At 44.0% G+C, this 18,687-nt stretch overlaps 1 protein-coding gene across 1 annotated transcript in view; it reads left to right on the top strand.

Moving 5' to 3' along the window:
• The window catches only part of FAT3 (FAT atypical cadherin 3), a 541,807-nt gene that overhangs the window by 492,919 nt on the left and 30,201 nt on the right, over nt 1–18,687 (top strand). Inside the window, exons 18-20 of the mRNA XM_003780826.2 lie at nt 1,411–2,209; nt 13,451–13,585; nt 15,804–15,961. Of these exons, the coding sequence (XP_003780874.1) occupies nt 1,411–2,209; nt 13,451–13,585; nt 15,804–15,961 (1,092 nt within the window). The remainder of the gene's footprint in view (nt 1–1,410; nt 2,210–13,450; nt 13,586–15,803; nt 15,962–18,687) is intronic.

The following is an 18,687-nucleotide window of genomic DNA, read 5'->3' as shown; positions in this document are numbered from 1 at the left end:
GAACCTGGACTCACTCATTCACTCACACACTCCCTGTGACTGCTCCCATGCAGTAAGAACAGCCTGCAGTAGTTGCAATAGAGTCTGTGTAACCTGCAAAGCCTGAAACATTTATTGTCTAGCTTTTGTCAGAAAACGTTCGTCAGTGCCTGACCTCAACTAAAACTACATATGGCTTCCCAGTGTTTCAAAATACACAGGCCCTGCAGGCTGGGTTTGGGCCCCAGACTCAAATTTGGAATTTCACAGCCTTTCGGTAGATACCACTCTCCTGTCCTTCTTCGGCCAAAGGCTCATTTCTCTGTCACCTTACACCTAGTGGCTTTTTGCCTTTCTATCATCTTCTGTGGCTTCTAAAGTCCAAACTCATCACCATCCTCTGGGGCCCTCCAAGTTCAACCTAATTTATTAAACTTATCTCCTCCTACATGAATTTTCCATTGCCATGTCTCCGGCTCCTGTCCTCCATCAGACAAATGATGTGATGATGGTAACAATAAAAATCACAACACTCACAGGAGCCATCATGTACTAAGCATGTCTATGGGTTAAGTACTTTGCAATCACTCTCTCTTTCAATTCTCACAATACAAACACCTGTGAGGTAGATACTACTATTTTCCTCATATTAAAGGTATGAAAATCAAAGCCAGGAGAAGGTAACTAACTTACTCATGGGTGGCAGAGACGGGATTCAAACACAGGTCTGTGTGATGCCCAGGCTCTTGTACCACCTTCCACAGAGAAGGACACATCTCCCCAGGTCCCCCCAGGCCTGCAGGGTCCGCTGCAGCCCCACATCCGCAGACCTCTGCCCTTTGACCCTGCTCACCAGAGTCAAGTACTGAGGCAAGTACTCAGGAAAGACCTGAGGCCCGAGTGATAGTACCATTGATTCTTACGTGAAAAGGTATTTCACAAGCTACTTATTTTTTCCTTCAGTGTGTCTTTTGTTATTCTAAACCTTGCTGTGGTCAAATCCCACTCAATGTTGTTTCTTAAATGTGCAGAAAGGTGCTATCCGGGCGGGTCAAAAGGAAGGAATCCAACCAAGAACAAAGATCTCTCCTCCAACACTCCACTAAGCTTCCCCTGGGGTTTCTGGCAAAATTAAAGCAAAGCCAGCCCGTTGTGGACACGTTGGTCTTGTGGTCCTCTGTCCTCCTTCCCTTTATTGTGTTGACACATTTTATTGACCGTGGCAGATTGTACATGTGGGATGGAAGGTGATACATCACTCCTCTTCCTTAAATCCACATCCTTAGCTTTTCTCAGAATAGTGGCAAGGGATGGAGAAAACCGAATGTGGTGAAAGGTGAGACGTCTTCTATCAGAGATGTTTCTTTAAGTTATTCTGATTGTTTTCTTAGAACACTGCCTTTCTCCCCTCCCACCCCTTGTTTTTTTTAGGCAAAGGACTCCGGCAAACCCCAGCAAGCTTCTCGCTCCTTCATCCGTGTTCGTGTCATCGAGGAAAGTATCCACAAGCCCACAGCCATCCCCCTTGAAATCTTCATTGTCACCATGGAGGATGACTTTCCCGGTGGGGTCATTGGGAAGATCCACGCCACAGATCAAGACATGTATGATGTACTCACGTTTGCGCTAAAATCAGAGCAGAAAAGCTTGTTCAAAGTGAACAGTCACGATGGGAAGATCATCGCTCTAGGCGGCCTGGACAGTGGCAAGTACGTCCTGAACGTGTCCGTGAGTGACGGCCGCTTCCAGGTGCCCATTGACGTGGTCGTGCACGTGGAGCAGCTGGTGCGTGAGATGCTGCAGAACACGGTCACCATCCGCTTTGAGAACGTGTCCCCCGAGGACTTCGTGGGGCTGCACATGCGCGGCCTCCGGCGTGCCCTGCGGAGCGCGGTGCTCAGCCAGAAGCAGGACAGCCTGCGCGTCATCAGCATCCAGCCCGTGGCCGGCACTGGCCAGCTGGACATGCTGTTCGCCGTGGAGATGCACAGCAGTGAGTTCTACAAGCCGGCCTACCTCATCCAGAAGCTGTCCGGCGCCAGGAGGCACCTGGACAATGTCGTGCGCATCTCGGCCATCCTGGAGAAGAACTGCTCAGGGCTGGACTGCCAGGAGCAGCACTGCGAGCAAGGCTTGTCGCTGGATTCCCACGCGCTCATGACCTACAGCACGGCCCGCATCAGCTTTGTGTGTCCGCGCTTCTACAGGAACGTGCGCTGCACCTGTAACGGTGAGTGCAGGTTCCGGAGTCCCCACCTGCCTCCTGAGATAGAGGAGTAGACTGGGCTACCCTTCAAGGCACGCATACACTCATTCACTTATTCCTCTCAATGTTAAGTGACCACCTACTGTGTGGACCACCTACTGCAGGAGTGAACTCCCATGGCAGTGTGGCTCAGGCAATGCGCCGACGGGCCAGCGCACGTGATGAGTATTCTCAGGAGAGGTAGCAAGTCCTGGGAAGGTTTCCTAGAGAATATCCTCTTGAATGAGATAAAAGGCAAGTTGAAATTAAGGGAGGGGAGGAAGGACAGTGTTGCAGGCAAGGGGCAGCCTTGGGTGGCCCAGGGCCAAGAGAAGAACCTCCACGGAGGGGATTGAAAGAGCTTGCCTCTGGCCGGCAGGGGTAGGCGGAGATGAGGGTGGAGACTTGAGAGCAGGCCCAGTCCACACAGGGGCCGGCCGTTAGGCAAGATGAAGAATGTAGATATTATCTCAAGGCAGGGGAAGCAGAATGATGCAAAGTGAAGAAGTGTCAGGCTCAGATCTGTCTTTCACAAAGGGCCTGCTGACTGCAGAGGGAATGGATTAGAGGGGCCGACCAGAAGCAGGGAGACAAGTTAGGAAGCTGTTCCGGAGGGTAAAGGCAGTTCGATTTGCTCCAGTGAAAAACAGGGGTAGATGTCAGGGAGCACAGTCAGCGGATGGATTCAGAGTGGCAGGGATGGAATGGCTCATGTTTGTTGATGTAACTGGAGTCACTGAAGCTGGGCCTTTACTGGTCAAAGGTCGTAGCTGCACATGCCCATAGTGGTCACTGAGAAGCATTGCTCTCTCCCTCTTTTCCTCTCTTTGACATATGAAGCCATAAATTCACTGTCTTCTTCTAAGAAAATTGCACCCAGATGAATCCAGCTACCTACCATTAACTCATTTTTGACAAACCAATGAAAATTGCACCCAGAGTTTTTCTAGCCAATTTCAACTTGGTCCAAAGGGACTGTGCCCAGAAGGAAAGGCCATTTGTAAAACATTCCTTTAGGTAATTGGGTACAGGCAGGGCCCTTGGCCTCTTCCCTTGTGGAAAGTTCTTGGTTGCAGTTTGGAGAATGAGCTCATCAGAGGGAGGCCATAGGGGTCACAGCTCCCAAGAGATATTTAGACAGACTCCCCAGCCCAGAAGAGTGCCAGCTGCTTGCTCTGTGGTACCAGTGAGTCCTGCTTGTGTTCTCATCAGGTAGGTGCAGGGATGTCCAGTCTTCCTTAATATGTAAATTAGCTGCATAGTGACTCAAAGCATACATGCTAGGTGGAGTGCACTTCTGCCAGGTGTTACCAGCATGCTGGATTTATAAGTGCCAGCTTTCTGGGCCTTCCCAATATTTCCTTTGTAGACAAACTGATTCATATACCAAAACTCTACCAGGAACTTCAGACAGGGCTCAGAAGGAGTTCAGGGTAGGATAGACCCTGCCTGCAGCAGAAAATATACCACCTAATTAATCCTTGTACTCTGAAGTATTCATTTATTCCAGAAAAAAATCTGTGGAGGCAGCACGTCCTAGACACTGAATATTCAAAGTAGAAAAAATAGTCCCTGCCCTTAAGAGCTGACAACTGTGAAGTCAGTTTATAAGTAGCTGCTTGCTTTAATGGAACTATAATAAATACTAGGGCATAGAAAATACAGAGCCCCTCCTAAGAATTTTCCGTGGCATATGTTCACAGAGACCACCTATGTGCTGTGTCTTTGGGGATGAGTATGAGTGTATCAGGAAGAGTCGGGTGGGAGAAGGCTTTGCAGGATTTTTTAAAGGAATAAATTAGATGGGGAGTTTTTTTGGGGGGGTTAAAGGTCCCTGCTTGTGACACCAGTTCTTTAGTCTCTACATACCTTTCTACTCCTAGTAAACCTAGAATGCCACAATTTTTTGTGAATCATCTCCCAGAAATCCCAACAGGAGGCCTTCTTAGTTTGAAAAGCCAGTATTTTCTAGCCAGACATTATGGTGGGCACCTGTAGTCCCAGTTACTAGGGAGGCTGAGGCAAGAGGATCTCTTGAGACCAAGAGTTTGAGGTTGCTATAAAATAGGGTGCCACAGAACTCTACAGAGAGCAAAAAAGTGACACTCTGTCTCAGAAAAATAAATGAATAAATACAAATTCGAAAAAACAAATGAAAAGCCAATATTTTCTTATTAAGAGCTTTTGCATACTCAGGCTAAGGTCCCAGCCTCTTCTCACCTTTAAGTCACTCTTACAATTAAGCTATAAAATAAAATTCAAATTCAAAAGGAGCTCAGGAGGTCACCTGGCCCAGTCCTGTCTTTGGCAGGTAAGTCTGCATGGTAGTCTCCATTACAGATGTGGCAGCTGTGTGCCCTGCCCAGGGCCCTACAGCTAGTGAGAGTGGCATGCTGATTCAGTAAAGGGTCCTCTCAGGACCAGTTACCTGCATATTAATGCCAAAGACTCTTCATTTTTCTTATGTGCTGGGTACCCTGTCAGAATAGTCATACACAGTCGTGTGTGGCATCATGATGTTTTGCTCAGTGAGTGACCACATATATAGCAGTGTTCCCACAAGATTATAGTGGAGCTGAAAATTTTGTATTGCCTTGTGATGTCACAGCCATTACAATGTCAGCTCAGTGCATTTCCTCGTCTATGTTTAGACATTACGCAAGTATTTACCGTTGTGTTGCACTTGCCTGCAGGATTCAGCATGGCCCTGAGTGTTTGTTAACCTAGGAGCAATGGGCTATAGCACAAAGCCTACGTGTGCAGTAGGCTGTTCTGTCTCGGTCTGTATAAGCACACTCAATGATTGCACAGTGACGAAATTCCTAACAACACATTCCTCAGAATGTTTCGCATTGTTAAGTGACAAATGACCGTAACCACATTTTCCCAGCAGACTTGACTGCCAGCCTCACAATATGACCCCAGAAAAGCAGAGCTTAAAATGCCCTTTCCTGAGCCCCAGGCTCACGTATGGATAGTATGTTTAGGGTAGAACCTGGGAGACCCTAATGTTGGTAGCCAGGAAACCAAACTTAGGGAAAACTCATAGCAAAAATATTTTCCTCTAGGTTCAGGGTGCGAGCTCTTAGTTGTAATAGCAGTAGCTGTTTCATATCATCTAAACTTTTCCCTTAAATAAAAATATAGTGATGGGCCAGGCATGGTGGCTCACACTTGTAATCTTAGCACTTTAGGAGGCTGAGGCAGGTGGATTGCCCTGAGCTCATAGGTTTGAGACCAGCCCAAGCCAGAACGAGACCCCATCTCTAAAAATAGCTGGGTGTTGTGGTGGGCGCCTGTCATCCCAGTTATTTGGGAGGCTGAGGCAAGAGAATTGCTTGAGTCCAAGAATTTGAGGTTGCAATGAGCTGTGACGCCATAACACTCTACTGAGGGTGACAAAGTGAGACTCTGTCTCAAAAAAAAAAATAAAAGTACAGTGATGCATTGTTAAGGTAAACATTAGGCATCTTCTCATTTATTAGAAAGGAGAAATGATAAATGTCTTTCCCCAAACACGTAACACACATATACAGCTAGGATTGGCTGCTCATGTGTTTATTCTGGGAGGTCAACAGACTCACTCAGAGGACTTTCCACCACTTGGCGGAACAATTAGCATGATGAATAGAGGGAGCCATCTGTTCTGGGCTATGTAGTGAGGTTTATCCAAATTTGACCTCAATATTCTATTTTATCCCACCTTCCAGTTCATCTTTTTCTCATACAGATTTTTTTTTTTTGGCCCAATTATCATCATTAGCATCTTGAACCAAAATGCTGAGTTGCTTTAACAAAACGAAAGCAGACTTGAATTTGAGTGCCAAATAAACTCATTAAGTCCCAGCCACTGTCGAGCATCATATTTGAACAGCATTCAGGAGATAACAAAGCTCTGATATTTTGCAATGGCTCCTGGTGCGTTTCAGGTATTCAGTGAACATTGTCCTTGCAGTAAGCAAGCCAGACACCAACTTACAGGATGGGGAAATGATAGGTCTGTACAGGGGAAACAAGAGGAAAGGTGATCAGGGAAGGTCTTGGGGTATGCCTATTGTCTATTTTTAAAATTTTTCATTGATTTTTCAAAAGTCTTATATCAAAAGGAAGACTCTTGTCCAGGAGAATGGACTCCCCAGTGAGGCCATTGGAATTGAGGACCAGCATGTTTATAGGTGGGACAGTGGAGGGGTGGAGGCCTGATCTGTCCATCGCTCTAAGTGAAATGCATGGAATGCGTGCCATGGGTGAGGCCTGTGTAGGCAGAGCTGAGTCGGGCAGCAGCCCTGTCCTCCATCAGTGGGGATGGTGCTGTCCTCAGGTGTGCCAGGGGATGAAGAGGAGCCCTGAAGCGCTGGAGGTGGTGCTGCCTCAGTGAGGTCTGATAGAATGCCTAGGAGTAGACAGGTGACCGGGATGGAGGCTTCCAGGCAAGAGGCATGAAAGCCAGGACACGGAGATAAGAACCTGTGTGCAGGGCAGTGCACAGTTTAAGACAGGGACAGACATTATAGCTAACATTTATCAAGACATGACCAGTTACCATGCTGTTGTTCACACATACATGATGGCATTTAAGTCTTATTATAAACCTAAAATGTAGGTATCTAACTTTCTTCAAAAATTAAGGAATCCAAATCTTGGGAAGGTCAATTGATTTGCCTAAGGTCACAAAACTAGAAATGGCACAGCCAGCATTCATATTTGACAGTCTTACTTAAAGCACCTCTTAACCACTGCACCCTAACAACCCTGCCCAAATCTGGAAGGAACATGGAAGGCCCCCAATCCAGCCTCCACCCACTAGATTTACTATGTTCCTGACATGGTAATTCAGCCAAAGTTTGAGCACCAGTGCTAGGATTTCACCAGCCAGCCCTGAGACCACCCTTTGCCTTCCAGGGCACCAAAACCCGTCCAGCTGTCATATCATCCAGCTGTGTCCTTCAGAGACACAAGGAACAGGAACTGTCTAACCAGGCCTCCATAGGCTGCCCTCTAGATAGCTAAGGAGAGTTGTTATGACCCTTGAATCTTCTTTTCTGAGCCAAACATCAGGAATTCCTTTGTTCTCTGGCTATGAACAAATATATGCCATAAAGGGCTGCAGGTGATGTAACTGGGTCACAGAGGAGGCATAAAGGAGGGGATTATCAGTTGTATTTGGAGAAGTTTGAGAAAGTCATTGGAAACAGCAAAGCTTGTCCTAATGGCTCTTTACCAGGGAGGGACTACATTTTAAGCAGAGAAAGAAGTTTGAGAAAGGCCCAGAGATTTGGGGTGCCCTTTAGTTTACTCATCTGCTCAGCAGTTAATTGAATACTAGTCTATGCCAATCCCTGGGCAGGACACTGGAGCCAGAGTGGTAAAGGAGGCTGCCATGATCTCATCCCCATCTAACATGAAACGGCATCATGCGTCAGGCACATGGTAAGCTCAGTGGGGCAGGATGGTAAGGAGAAAGGACAGTCCCTGGGAGGAATATGGTAGGACAGGTAGTCAGAGCCCACTGACAGGTGGTGATACTGATAAGTTCCTAATAAGCATAATCAAATAAAGTGATGGCTTCTGTAAAGCAGCAAGATGCTTAAAACAGAGACTTGATGTGTTTTTACACAGCAAGGAAAGACCTGAAATTGGGTTTGCATTTGGCTGAGGTCTGGTAATAGGAATAGCCCTTAGTGTGTCTCTGAAACTTAAATGGGTTGCCCCCACAAACTGGGATGTTTCAATTCCTTATTCATAAGAGATTTATCTGCAGATCCCTCATCTCCAGCACACTTGAGTCCCAACGTGCCAGGAGAGGTTTGGACGTCCCTGTCCTGGTGGTGATATCAGCTTCTCAACGAGTGGATATCACCCTATATATTCCACCCACACATCACTGCCTCCAGAGAGGAGGTCCTGACTCAAACTGCACTTGGTCTTTGGTGAAATCATTGAGAGAATATGACTGAGTCAAGTCTATACCATTCTGGGTGAATCTCTGCTTTTAGGAAAACAAAGAACAATTGCAAAGCTGAGAGCTCAGTTTTTAAAACTTGTCACAGGTCATGAATTAGGAGGGGAGCTTATTGACTTATATAGTATTTGCCAGGACATGGCATCTTGGCAAGGCATGTGGATTCAGGATGTGGGATATTTACCATTAGTTATTGGATTCTTCAGTGTAATGAGGCAGCAACATAAATCAGGAGGTTGAATCAGCTCATAGTGGCAGCGTCATAATCACAGCTAGATATTGATGTATTGGCTAATGGCACAGGCTTAAACCAGGGGGCTGTGGGGGCACTGGGGAGATGAGGAGAAGAGTCATAAATACATAGCGAGACCCTTTAAAACCTCCAGAGGATTACTCTTCTCCTCCCTGCTTGTTCCAAAGCGCTGAAGCTTCTGCTCCAGTCAATCATCTGTTGTCAACTCCATAGAAAGTGATCCGTTTCCACCTGAGCAGACATCCAGGAGGTGGAAAGCTTCTTTCAGAGTATGGCCAGCTTGTGTGCTCATTTCTCCTGGTGGAGAGGCAGTGTGAGAGGAACACCTGCCCTGGACGCAGAAAAGATGGTGACGAGGCTGACAAAGCTGCACGTGCCCCGTGACACCAGGGATTAAAGGTCCCGGCCCTATTTTATGCCTCCAGTGTATACCATATTTCCTACCAACGTACAAATCATGAATTTGACCCAAAAAGAACAGCAAGTAAAAGATTACACCTGAGTTCAGCTCTCTGCCACGCTGCCGAATCGAATTAGTGTCTATTTTTGAGAGCTTCTAGTGATTTGTTTTTAACTAGTTTTTTTCGCTGCAAGTTGCTTTCATATATACTAGCCCGTTTAATTTTCACAATGCTATGAAGAATCATTATCTTGATTTTCCAGAAAAGGAAATGGAGACCTAGAAAAGCCAAGCAGCTTGTTCAAGGGGACAGAGTAGTCAGATGAGAAGCCAGTCCCCAAATCTGGGTGTGCCACTTATGAGTGCAATACCCTTTCCGCAGCACTGCCCTGCCTTCCCCCAGGGACCTGGGAGTGGGGAGCAGAGCTTTATGTTGTGACAAGAGCTAAAAATGTCTGGCCTTGCACTGACATGCAGGAAATGGCCTCAGCTGGTTTGATGAAGTGGGACCTTTCTCCCTTCAAGCTCGCTCTGGCGCCAAATTGATGGCTAGACAGATGCAGACGAGATGCAGAGCCCATAGGTCTCAGAGTCTCCAGCCCCAAGCTATTACCATACACAGCACAAGTAAATTAAACCTGGATTCTTTCATGATAATTAATAAGATAAACTTCTTCCCAAAAGCCAGTGGGGGTTGACACTGTTGTCACTTCGTGGGTACTCAGCTGAGGTGGCACTTTTCTGCCACCAGAGAGAGAGTCTTTAAGGCTCTTAACACTAGGTATATATGTTTCCCTAAAAAGAGGATGGCAGAATTGTGATTTCATAAAACAAGTTAATCCCTCTTTACCCATTCGAAGCATAGTGGATTTTAGGTTGCTAGATAACTTAGGGCTTTGGCTGGAAAGAGGACCATTAATTCCAGGAAAGTGTCCCTAGGACCCAGATCTGGGTGAGGAGCATGTGACATTGTTGAGAGTTGGCATACAAAGGTCAAGTCCCTCTGATAGTATATACGGTAGAACCTCTCTGCAAGTTGACCACCACCGTGCCTGTAACAAACCAGTCAGCATACAGAGGTGGTCAACATGAGGAATGAGGCCTGCGGGAGTGAAGTGTGCATGTGGGGCGTGTCTAGTCTATGAAAACTGGCTCAACTGAAGGAGTTGGTCAACTATGGAGGTTCTACTGGATTTCAGAAATCACCTAGTTTCTTATGAGACTTTATAAAGAGAAAAGAACTGAAATATTGGTTATGTGGAATATAGGGTGTCCCAAAAACTGCCCCTAAAGTTACCATGCATAGGGAAAACGGAAAAAAGTAGCTGAATGTACCTTTATTTACAAAGATTCATTACAAAATTTTACAAAGAGGTGGCCAACTCATAGAAAATATGGTGTGACTTTAGGGGTGACTTTCAGGACACTTATATTTAGTTTTGAGGAACTATTTCTGAATCACTAGAAGTCTCTGCTAGGCAGGGACTGCAGTTTTCTGCATGCGATCACATCTGTCCCCAGCACAGGATGGTGTTACATTTACAATGACCTGTAGACTCTAGTCTGCCTTTAGGCTTCCTTGAGCTGCGAGAGAGGGGGCCGAGAGCAGAGCAGGCTGACAGCAGCAGCTGGAGCCAGGATGTTTATGGCTGAACACATCTCAGGCTAGGACTCAGTGAGGAGGCCCCAGAGGATTTTTAAAGCATCAAAAGACACATCCCTTGCCAAAAGCTGTCCCCTTAACCCTAAAGAGCCTTGTTAAAAACAAAAGAAAGAAAAAGAATCTATCAAAGTCAGTGCTGTTAGGATGAATATAAATACAATAATATGTGTAGTGTTACATTAATATTAATTTTAGAATGCACTTATATTAATATAGTTTTGATATAGTCTCGAACCGCAGTTTTCATAGCAGGGATTGGATTTAACAATTCATTAATTAGTAAGATTTAATTATATGGGCTGATATGAGTCATGACACAAGGAAATAAAAAGGGAAAGACCTGTGAGTCTGAGCTCTACCTGCCAGCTCTGTGCTTTGACCCAAGGTGGGAAAGATGGATGAGAGAGTGAGAAGACCTCGCTAATTACCGGGCCAGGACAGTGATAAAAAAAAAAAAAAAAAAAGGCCAAAACATGTGAATAAAAGGTAGAAATAACCAAATGCTAGATTTATTCTGAGCTACAGTATTTTGCTTTTATTATATTCACTTATAGGTATTATTTATTTATTTAGAGGCAAAGTCTGACTCAGCTGCCCTGGATAGAGTACAGTAGCATCATCAGAGCTCATTGCAGCCTCAAACTCCTAGACTCAAGCGGTCCTCCTACCTCAGCCTTGCTCATGCTAATCTCAAACTCCAAAGCTCAAGCAGCCTTCCCACATCAGTCTTCTAGAGCACTCAAATTATAGGTCTGAAACTCTGTGCAAGGCCACCTATTTTCTTTTTAGATGCTATCATAATTCCTTCAAATAAATATGTTGGGTGGCATCTGTGGCTCAAAGGAATAGGACACCGGCCCCATATACCAGAGGTGGTGGGTTCAAACCCAGCCCTGGCCAAAAACTGCAAAAAAAAAGAATAAATATGTTTGCTGTCATGAATCTGAAATTAGCCCTCTTTTCCCCCCTTTGAAACAGTAACTTGTAAAATAGGTTTTTAATAATACAACATTTCTTAGCAATGCATCCATTACATTAGAGTGGCAGAGACTATAAATGGAACATCTATAGTATTTCAGAAATGTAGAAATTTCTAGAGAGGATATTCTTAGTATGACTAAAATGGAAAGGAAAATCAAGTGTCTGTAGAATGGAAAGTAACAGATTTCTTCTGTTTCTTTATTTGTTCATTATTTTTATAATTTTCATTTGAAAACATTAATGGGTGTTTTTATTACATGGATGAATCGTTTAATACTGAACTTGGGGCCTTTAGTGTGTCCATAACCAGAACAGCATACACTGCACTGGACAGGTAACTCTTACTCCTATCAGAATGGCTATTACAAAAAAAAAAAAAAAATTTTTAACTAGATGCTGGTATGGCTGCGGTAAAAATAGGGTTTCTTATTATATTGCACTCATGTGTTTGCCTGTTATTTCCTAGTGGTGATGAAGAGGAGGCGTTGTTTTCTGTCACGATCCCATGCCCAAGCCCACCACTTCACTGGACCTAGAGAAATATTTTCAAAACTGGTTACCAAAAGCCTCTTGAAATAGGTCACGAGATGCTCAAACCACTCTTTTAAATTCCATGGACAGAAACTAGGAAGATGTTATTTCAGGACACTTAGGTCTTACAGAAGCATTAGTAGAGATCCTTCCAAATTTGGGGGGTTAAAATGCCTTCATCTCCTAAGACTTTGTGAGCTGGATCAGTGCCAAGAGTCTTTTTGTGACGGAGATATAAACCAGTAGAAAATAGGATTTATGAATTCTGAGTTCGCTGGTGCTGCCTACATTGCCCCTCTCAAGGATTATAGTTCTTAAAATGTTTATTTGTAGGTAGGATTAAATCCTCTTTCTCCTGGACAAAGAAATTACTGTACCATGGGACAATGTGCTTAATGATGAGGATGGAGTTATATTGAAAAGGAGCAGGATGAGGGGTCAGTGCTGACCAAGAATGAGGCTGCTGATATCCAGCCTGTTCTCATTCACAGAGAAACGTGCTCCTTCAGGCCTCTGCTCACCCACTTAGGCAATTACTGTTTCAGTTGTGGGTAATTTTTAATTTGTGTCTCCTTTTCCATAATCCCTTTACCACTTAAACTCCTACCAGTTTGAAAATGGCCTGATTACATTTGAAATATCTGGGACCTTTGAAAAGTGCGCTTCCTTCAGCGGACTCAGATTTGCCGTCCCCACAGTTCTGAATGAGCCTGACTTGTGTCCTGAATTCTGGCTTAATCAGTTAATCTGCTTTCTAGCACTTCCCTCTGAGGGATTAACCTTTCATCTTACTGTGCTGTGAACATTGAATAGGTGAAAAGGAGGCCTTCCTTTTCCAAGGATAATTTCACTGTTTTTTGATAGACGGTAGGGCACATTTACAGCAAATCAATAAAATACCACGTAGCAGAAGGGATTAGGAAACATTGTAAGGCGTGCTTTCATGGTTTAGAAGTAGTTATACTTTTCTTTAGAAACCTCTCCCCCACCTCCAGAAATTAACAGCTAACATCTTCTAAAGTCTACTCCCAAGTTTTTCAGGGCAGGAGGTGGGTTTATAAGAAATCTGAACTCAGATGATGCACTCAGTCAGCCAGCAATATGCAGGAACCCCACTCTAGGAAGTATTACCAGGGCCCTTCACTGTGATCTGTCCTCATCTGCAGCTGGTGCAAGTGGAACCTTAGCATATTTTAGGCTAAAACGAGGCAGGCACTCTATTTATTCTTCAGTCTGATAGTGGGCTTTGGCAGTGGAGACATCTGACAGGCAGCCATACCAGGTAGAGCCCATTCAGGTACCCTACTCCTGGGTGGCCTCTTTGGAACTCAGCCCAGAGCCTGTATACCCCAGCTCCTGAACCATTCCTGTGATCACCCGAGTGAAAGGTGAATCCCTCTGTGCACTGATCATGTGTGTTCCCCCTATTGTCACAGGAGGACTGTGCCCAGGTTCCAACGATCCTTGCATGGAGAAGCCGTGTCCAGGAGACATGCAGTGTGTCAGTTACGAAGCCAGCAGGAGACCGTTCCTCTGCCAGTGTCCACCAGGGAAGCTTGGAGAGTGCTCAGGTGCAGAGTGGGGTGGGATGACACATGTCTAATTTCATATTCCTGAAACATTTGCCCTTGAGAAAATTATACTATCCAAGTCCTTCCCGAAGACATTTCTGTATGCATGCAACATTTTCCATCAGAATGGACCACGGCTAATGTGTACCCTTTCGTTTACTTGGGGTTTACCCTGGCCACAGCCTATGTTAAGGAAACATGTAAGGACTGTGGACTTACATGGCGAGACTACATGTGCTTTTAATCATGGCACATGGCTGTTAAGAGTGTGAAATTATGGAAAATTGAAGGCTGTTTGTTGAATATAAGAGTCAGAGTGTCTGTGGTGTGGCCTTTGCCGTTCGTGGGGCTGCACAAATCTAGAGCCACAAAACCAAGATCCCCAGAAGAAAGGGCCAAGCCAATCCTGTTAGCCTTCCATAGAGTAAACCCAGCCTGGAGCACCAAGTAAGCCAACTCGCCACTGGAAATGCACAGCTGTGATAACTTCATGTCTTAGAAAGGAGAGGGGTTCACCTCTGTGTCTTAAAGAAAGAAAAAAAATAGGTTATTTTAATTCAAATGATTCTCTGTTTCCAATTTCATTCAATTTCAATACTTTATTTGATCCATATTTGCTACCTACCACCTCTTTCCTCTAAAAGAGTATTGTTCATTTTGGGTACCAACAGAATTCTCTTTATGTTATAGGATGTATTTGAAATGCAGGAACAATGATCCATAATTTTGGAATCCATGAGATAGTTACTGAGTAATGATGATAATAATTATAGTGGGAATTAAAAAAAAAAAAACTGTGCCTAGTTTGTGCAAGGCACTTTGCTAAGCTTTGGGCCCTGGAAGCTCAGTCTTTGCAAAGAAAAGTACTACTCTTAAAAATAGAAGCCAAAGGCTCGGCGCCTGTGGCTCAAGTGGCTAAGGCAACAGCCACATACACCTGAGCTGGTGGGTTCGAATCCAGCATAGCCCGCCAAACAATAATGATGGCTGCAACCAAAAAAATAGCCAGGCATTGTGGTGGGCACCTATAGTCCCAGCTACTTGGAGGCAGGAGAATCACTTGAGCCCAGGAGTTGGCGGTTGCTGTGAGCTGTGATGCTACCACACCCTATCCAGGGTGACAGCTTGAGGCTCTGTCTCAAAAAAAAAAAAAAAAAAGAAATAGAAGCCAAAGCCCTTTCATAGTTGAGTCTAAGAAGGAGATACCATGAAGCAAAGGTACCATCCAGATGCTTGTCTGAGTCATCTAAGGTTTAGATGTAGAATAAAATCACACTGCCCCTCCCCCTCCCTGCATATCACACACAGCAGGTTTGCAGGGTGATCGTGATGCCATGGCTGCTAACTTCTGTGGTCACTTTCTGATGATTTCCCTTCTCATTTCTATTTAGAAAGCTTCTTAATTATCCATGATTATTTTCCATTTTGTATATTTCCATACTTTCCACCTTTCACCCCAATAAGGCAGCCTTTCAACCATTACCACATGACATAGAAGGCAATAACAAAATAGAATGAACTCACATTTGGGCATTGTGGGTTGGACTAAAGATTCTGTTTCATGGGACTGAAGGTTCTTGAGTGCCTGAGTTATTGGGGCTGAGGAAGGCATGAAGGGGTAGCTTTTAATAATGCTAATTTTAAAAAGCAGGAGTTGAGAATTTAATGATACAAAGAAAGTTGTTCTTGGCATGAGCCAACTAAGATTTTTTGGTAGCTGACTGGTTAATAATTTTTGCATTTTGAAATTATAGTGTGATATGAAATAGAGAACCAAGTTTTCAAAAATCAAAATGGTTGCTCCTGAATCCCCAACAATAAAAAAAAAAGGGACTAGCAGAAACTACAAGGCTTTTTGAGGCTGAAAATCAGAAGTCTCTCAGTATCACTTCAAATACATTCATTTGGGCAAAGTAAAAAATATATATATTAAAATAAAATTGTGATGAGATTCAGACGTAGAATGCCATAGGGAAATACATATGTTAAAATGTTAAGGGGGAAAGTATGTATATGTACACATGGGTACATATATGTATGTATGTATAAAATACGTTAAAAAGTTGAATGAAAAACAACAACAACAAATGGTTGCTCCTCAATGCTTTCATTAACTTCCCATGGTCCTTACTAATTTGCATGGTGGGTGATAGGGTTTCATGTGCCCCTGATGATTTGGGGATGTTAAAAGTATGTCTTCTCATAATGGTCTTCTCAGGGCACACTTCTCTCAGCTTTGCTGGAAACAGTTACATCAAATACCGGCTTTCAGAAAACAGCAAAGAAGAAGACTTTAAGCTCGCTCTGCGTCTTCGGACCCTGCAAAGCAATGGGGTTATCATGTACACTAGAGCAAATCCCTGCATAATTCTGAAGGTAATTAAAATGGGTTATCTTTTCCTGCAGTCAGTTCTCATGTTAGTGCTTCGGCTCTTGGATTGGGGACTGCTGGAATCACTTTGTCTTTTAAATTCAGAAGACCAGAAGTGGACTTTAAGGCAAAGGGGAACAGCAGTGAAACTGGGAAATGAGCCAACATCCCATTTGTTTTTGAACGTTCAGCTTCAGAATTGGCTGTTGGTACACGGGGCATCTCCCCCTAGAGTGGGTTCAAGGGCTGGTCTCCTTTAAGCTGTAATCACTCAAGGATTCACTGGATGTATCTCCCAGTCAGTTCCACATGGGGGTGGTCCCTCAGGAGGATTGGCTGGATCCCCTTCCCCTGCATGTATCTGTCCCCACTGGCACTGGTGTATAGTAGGTTCTGCATGTCCGACCATGACCCAAGAAGCCCAATTTTAAAATCATTTCCTAAACTCAGAAACCTTCCTAAGGCATCCAGAGTTCCTTAAGAGCAAGTCTGACACTTATATTCAGCTCAGAGCTTCTAGTACCTTCATAAAAATAATAATAATAATAGCAACAGCTTTATGTGCATCATTTATTTTTATTGTATAGTTAATATAATACATTTGTTATATATTATCATCCCCATTGGCTCAAGAAGAGGATAGCAGTTCAGAGAGGTTACGTTATTTGCCCAAGATTGCACAGATCAAAAGTGGCAAGGCCTAGACCCACACTCCAGTCTCTCGCTCCATGGTCCAAACTTCCAGGATATCCCCACTCTCTGTCTTGCCACTACAACTCATTTTATCAAAAATCATATTTTGGATATCTGTAGACCAGATTGGCCCTTCCAGTAGGAGAAGGGGAAGCAGAGAAGGGGAAGAAAAGGACGGGATGAAAACCTATTTCAACTAAAGCTGTTCTCACTAGGTTACTCTCCCAGCCTGTTGTAAGTGTTCTTCAGAAACATTTGGAGTCTGTCCAGTGGAGAATGCCCATCTAAGTGGAAATGGTTAGAAATCTTTTTCTTTCCAAGGTTTGAGCTTAAATTGAACCATGATGAGCCTTTCTAGCTTCGTCCTTTGATTACTTGATGTGTCAGATCCAAGTTGATTAGATGACTCAGGCACTAATCCTAAAGGCCGATGAGAAAGGAGAAAAGCCCAGAGATCTAAATGCCTGTGGCTTCTCTTAACTATCACAGAGGCTCTTACTTACCCACTTCTAGGACTGCCAGGAATTACTTCGTGGCCATAGTTGAGTGAATAGAGAGTTGAAGTTTCAATGCTGGCTTTTTAACTTTTGTGGAGAATCTGCCACTATCCTTATTCATGCAACTCAGAGAATGATTTCTGCTCTGCAAAAGAAAGCAATGTTTTTAAAAGAAAATAAGAGAAGAACTCAAGATGCACAGCTTTAGGGAACAATGCATTCAAATAGGATATTGATGGTGTAAGAAGGAATATTCAAAAATCTAAGTCTCAACTTATCCTTCCTGGCCCCTGAAGCAGCCTCCTGCCTTGGGTCAACAGATCATTTTCTACATAGCAGGACATAGGGGTGTTGATATAATTTCTAGAGAAAAGCTCTGTGCATTCAGAGTGCTTGGTTCTCACTGACCTTGCTTGCTCCCCCTTCATGCTCTCACAAGGCTGGTAGTTGCAGAATATCCTTATGAGGCAAATACTTTCTATTAGCACAGCTCTTATAGAATATTAAATTTGAGAGAGAACAAAAATGCTGGACCCGAATGGCTTAATCCTAAAATGGAGGTTGTCATTCGACACTTCGCTGGCAAATGTCTAAAATGGGCAGATCCCTAGAGATAAGAAAAAAGAAGAATTAAACCTTTTAGGCAGCTCCAGCTCCCAAGGTATATTGTATTTCATGAAACAAGCATGTTTCTGAAAGTTGTGTAAATTGAATCTCTGTAAATGGAATTCTAATAAACTAGAGACGGTTGCCATTCGTAGGAACCTTCCATTAATCCCTTTGTGACGTGAACAATCACCCCCAATCTGTCTATTCTGTAAGTTCGCTTTTCATGTGTTGGGTTTGCCCAAAGCAGGACACAGCTTTACTAAACTACTGCAGTGATTCTCCTGTAGTCGCCAGGAATAACCACTTAGGGGATTTGAATCTGTTTGCTTAACATTTTCAGCCTTATGCAAGATTTAATTTCCTTGGCCTTAGGTACATTGTATGCCTTGTACTTTGGTTCAACAACTAGGTTGAAATGCTTTGTTTAAAGTGTACCTCTTAGTTGTTTATATTTTTCCAGTCAGAGCACATTCTCTTAAAAAAGTACTTAAGACAATCAGTAGGGTGAAGGGTGCCCCTTGAAGACAGTTAAAGAAGTGCGTGGAGAAGTGGAAATGCTCACAGACAAGGAGGACCACTGTCTCTCAGCCACGATAAAAGGCATTCATTCTTCTGTCTACCACTGATGCCCTATCTCCTTCCAAAAGAGATTCAAGCCTTACCATAAACATCCAATGCAACAAAATCAGAGCCCTGTTAGGCTGAAAAGAAAAGGTTAAAAGCCAATCAATGAAGTGAGGAAGGATAAAATATCCTTATCAGTTTAGCACAAGCCATAACTGAGTTTCCTTGCAGCCAAAGCAACAATGAAAACAGCGGGCTGGGTTCCTGAGACTCATGTCTATAAAGAAGCATGTCAGATCACCAGGAGAGAGCTAAGGAGAAATCAACAGGACAGCAGATTGTTTCTGTGTCAATCTGTTGATTCCAAT

Source organism: Otolemur garnettii, unplaced genomic scaffold (genome assembly GCF_000181295.1).
Source record: "Otolemur garnettii isolate 467f Iridium unplaced genomic scaffold, OtoGar3 scaffold00001, whole genome shotgun sequence".
In the NCBI taxonomy this organism is placed as follows: Eukaryota; Metazoa; Chordata; class Mammalia; order Primates; family Galagidae; genus Otolemur; species Otolemur garnettii.
Note: the sequence above shows the minus strand (reverse complement) of the source record. Positions and strands in the feature narration are given on the sequence as shown.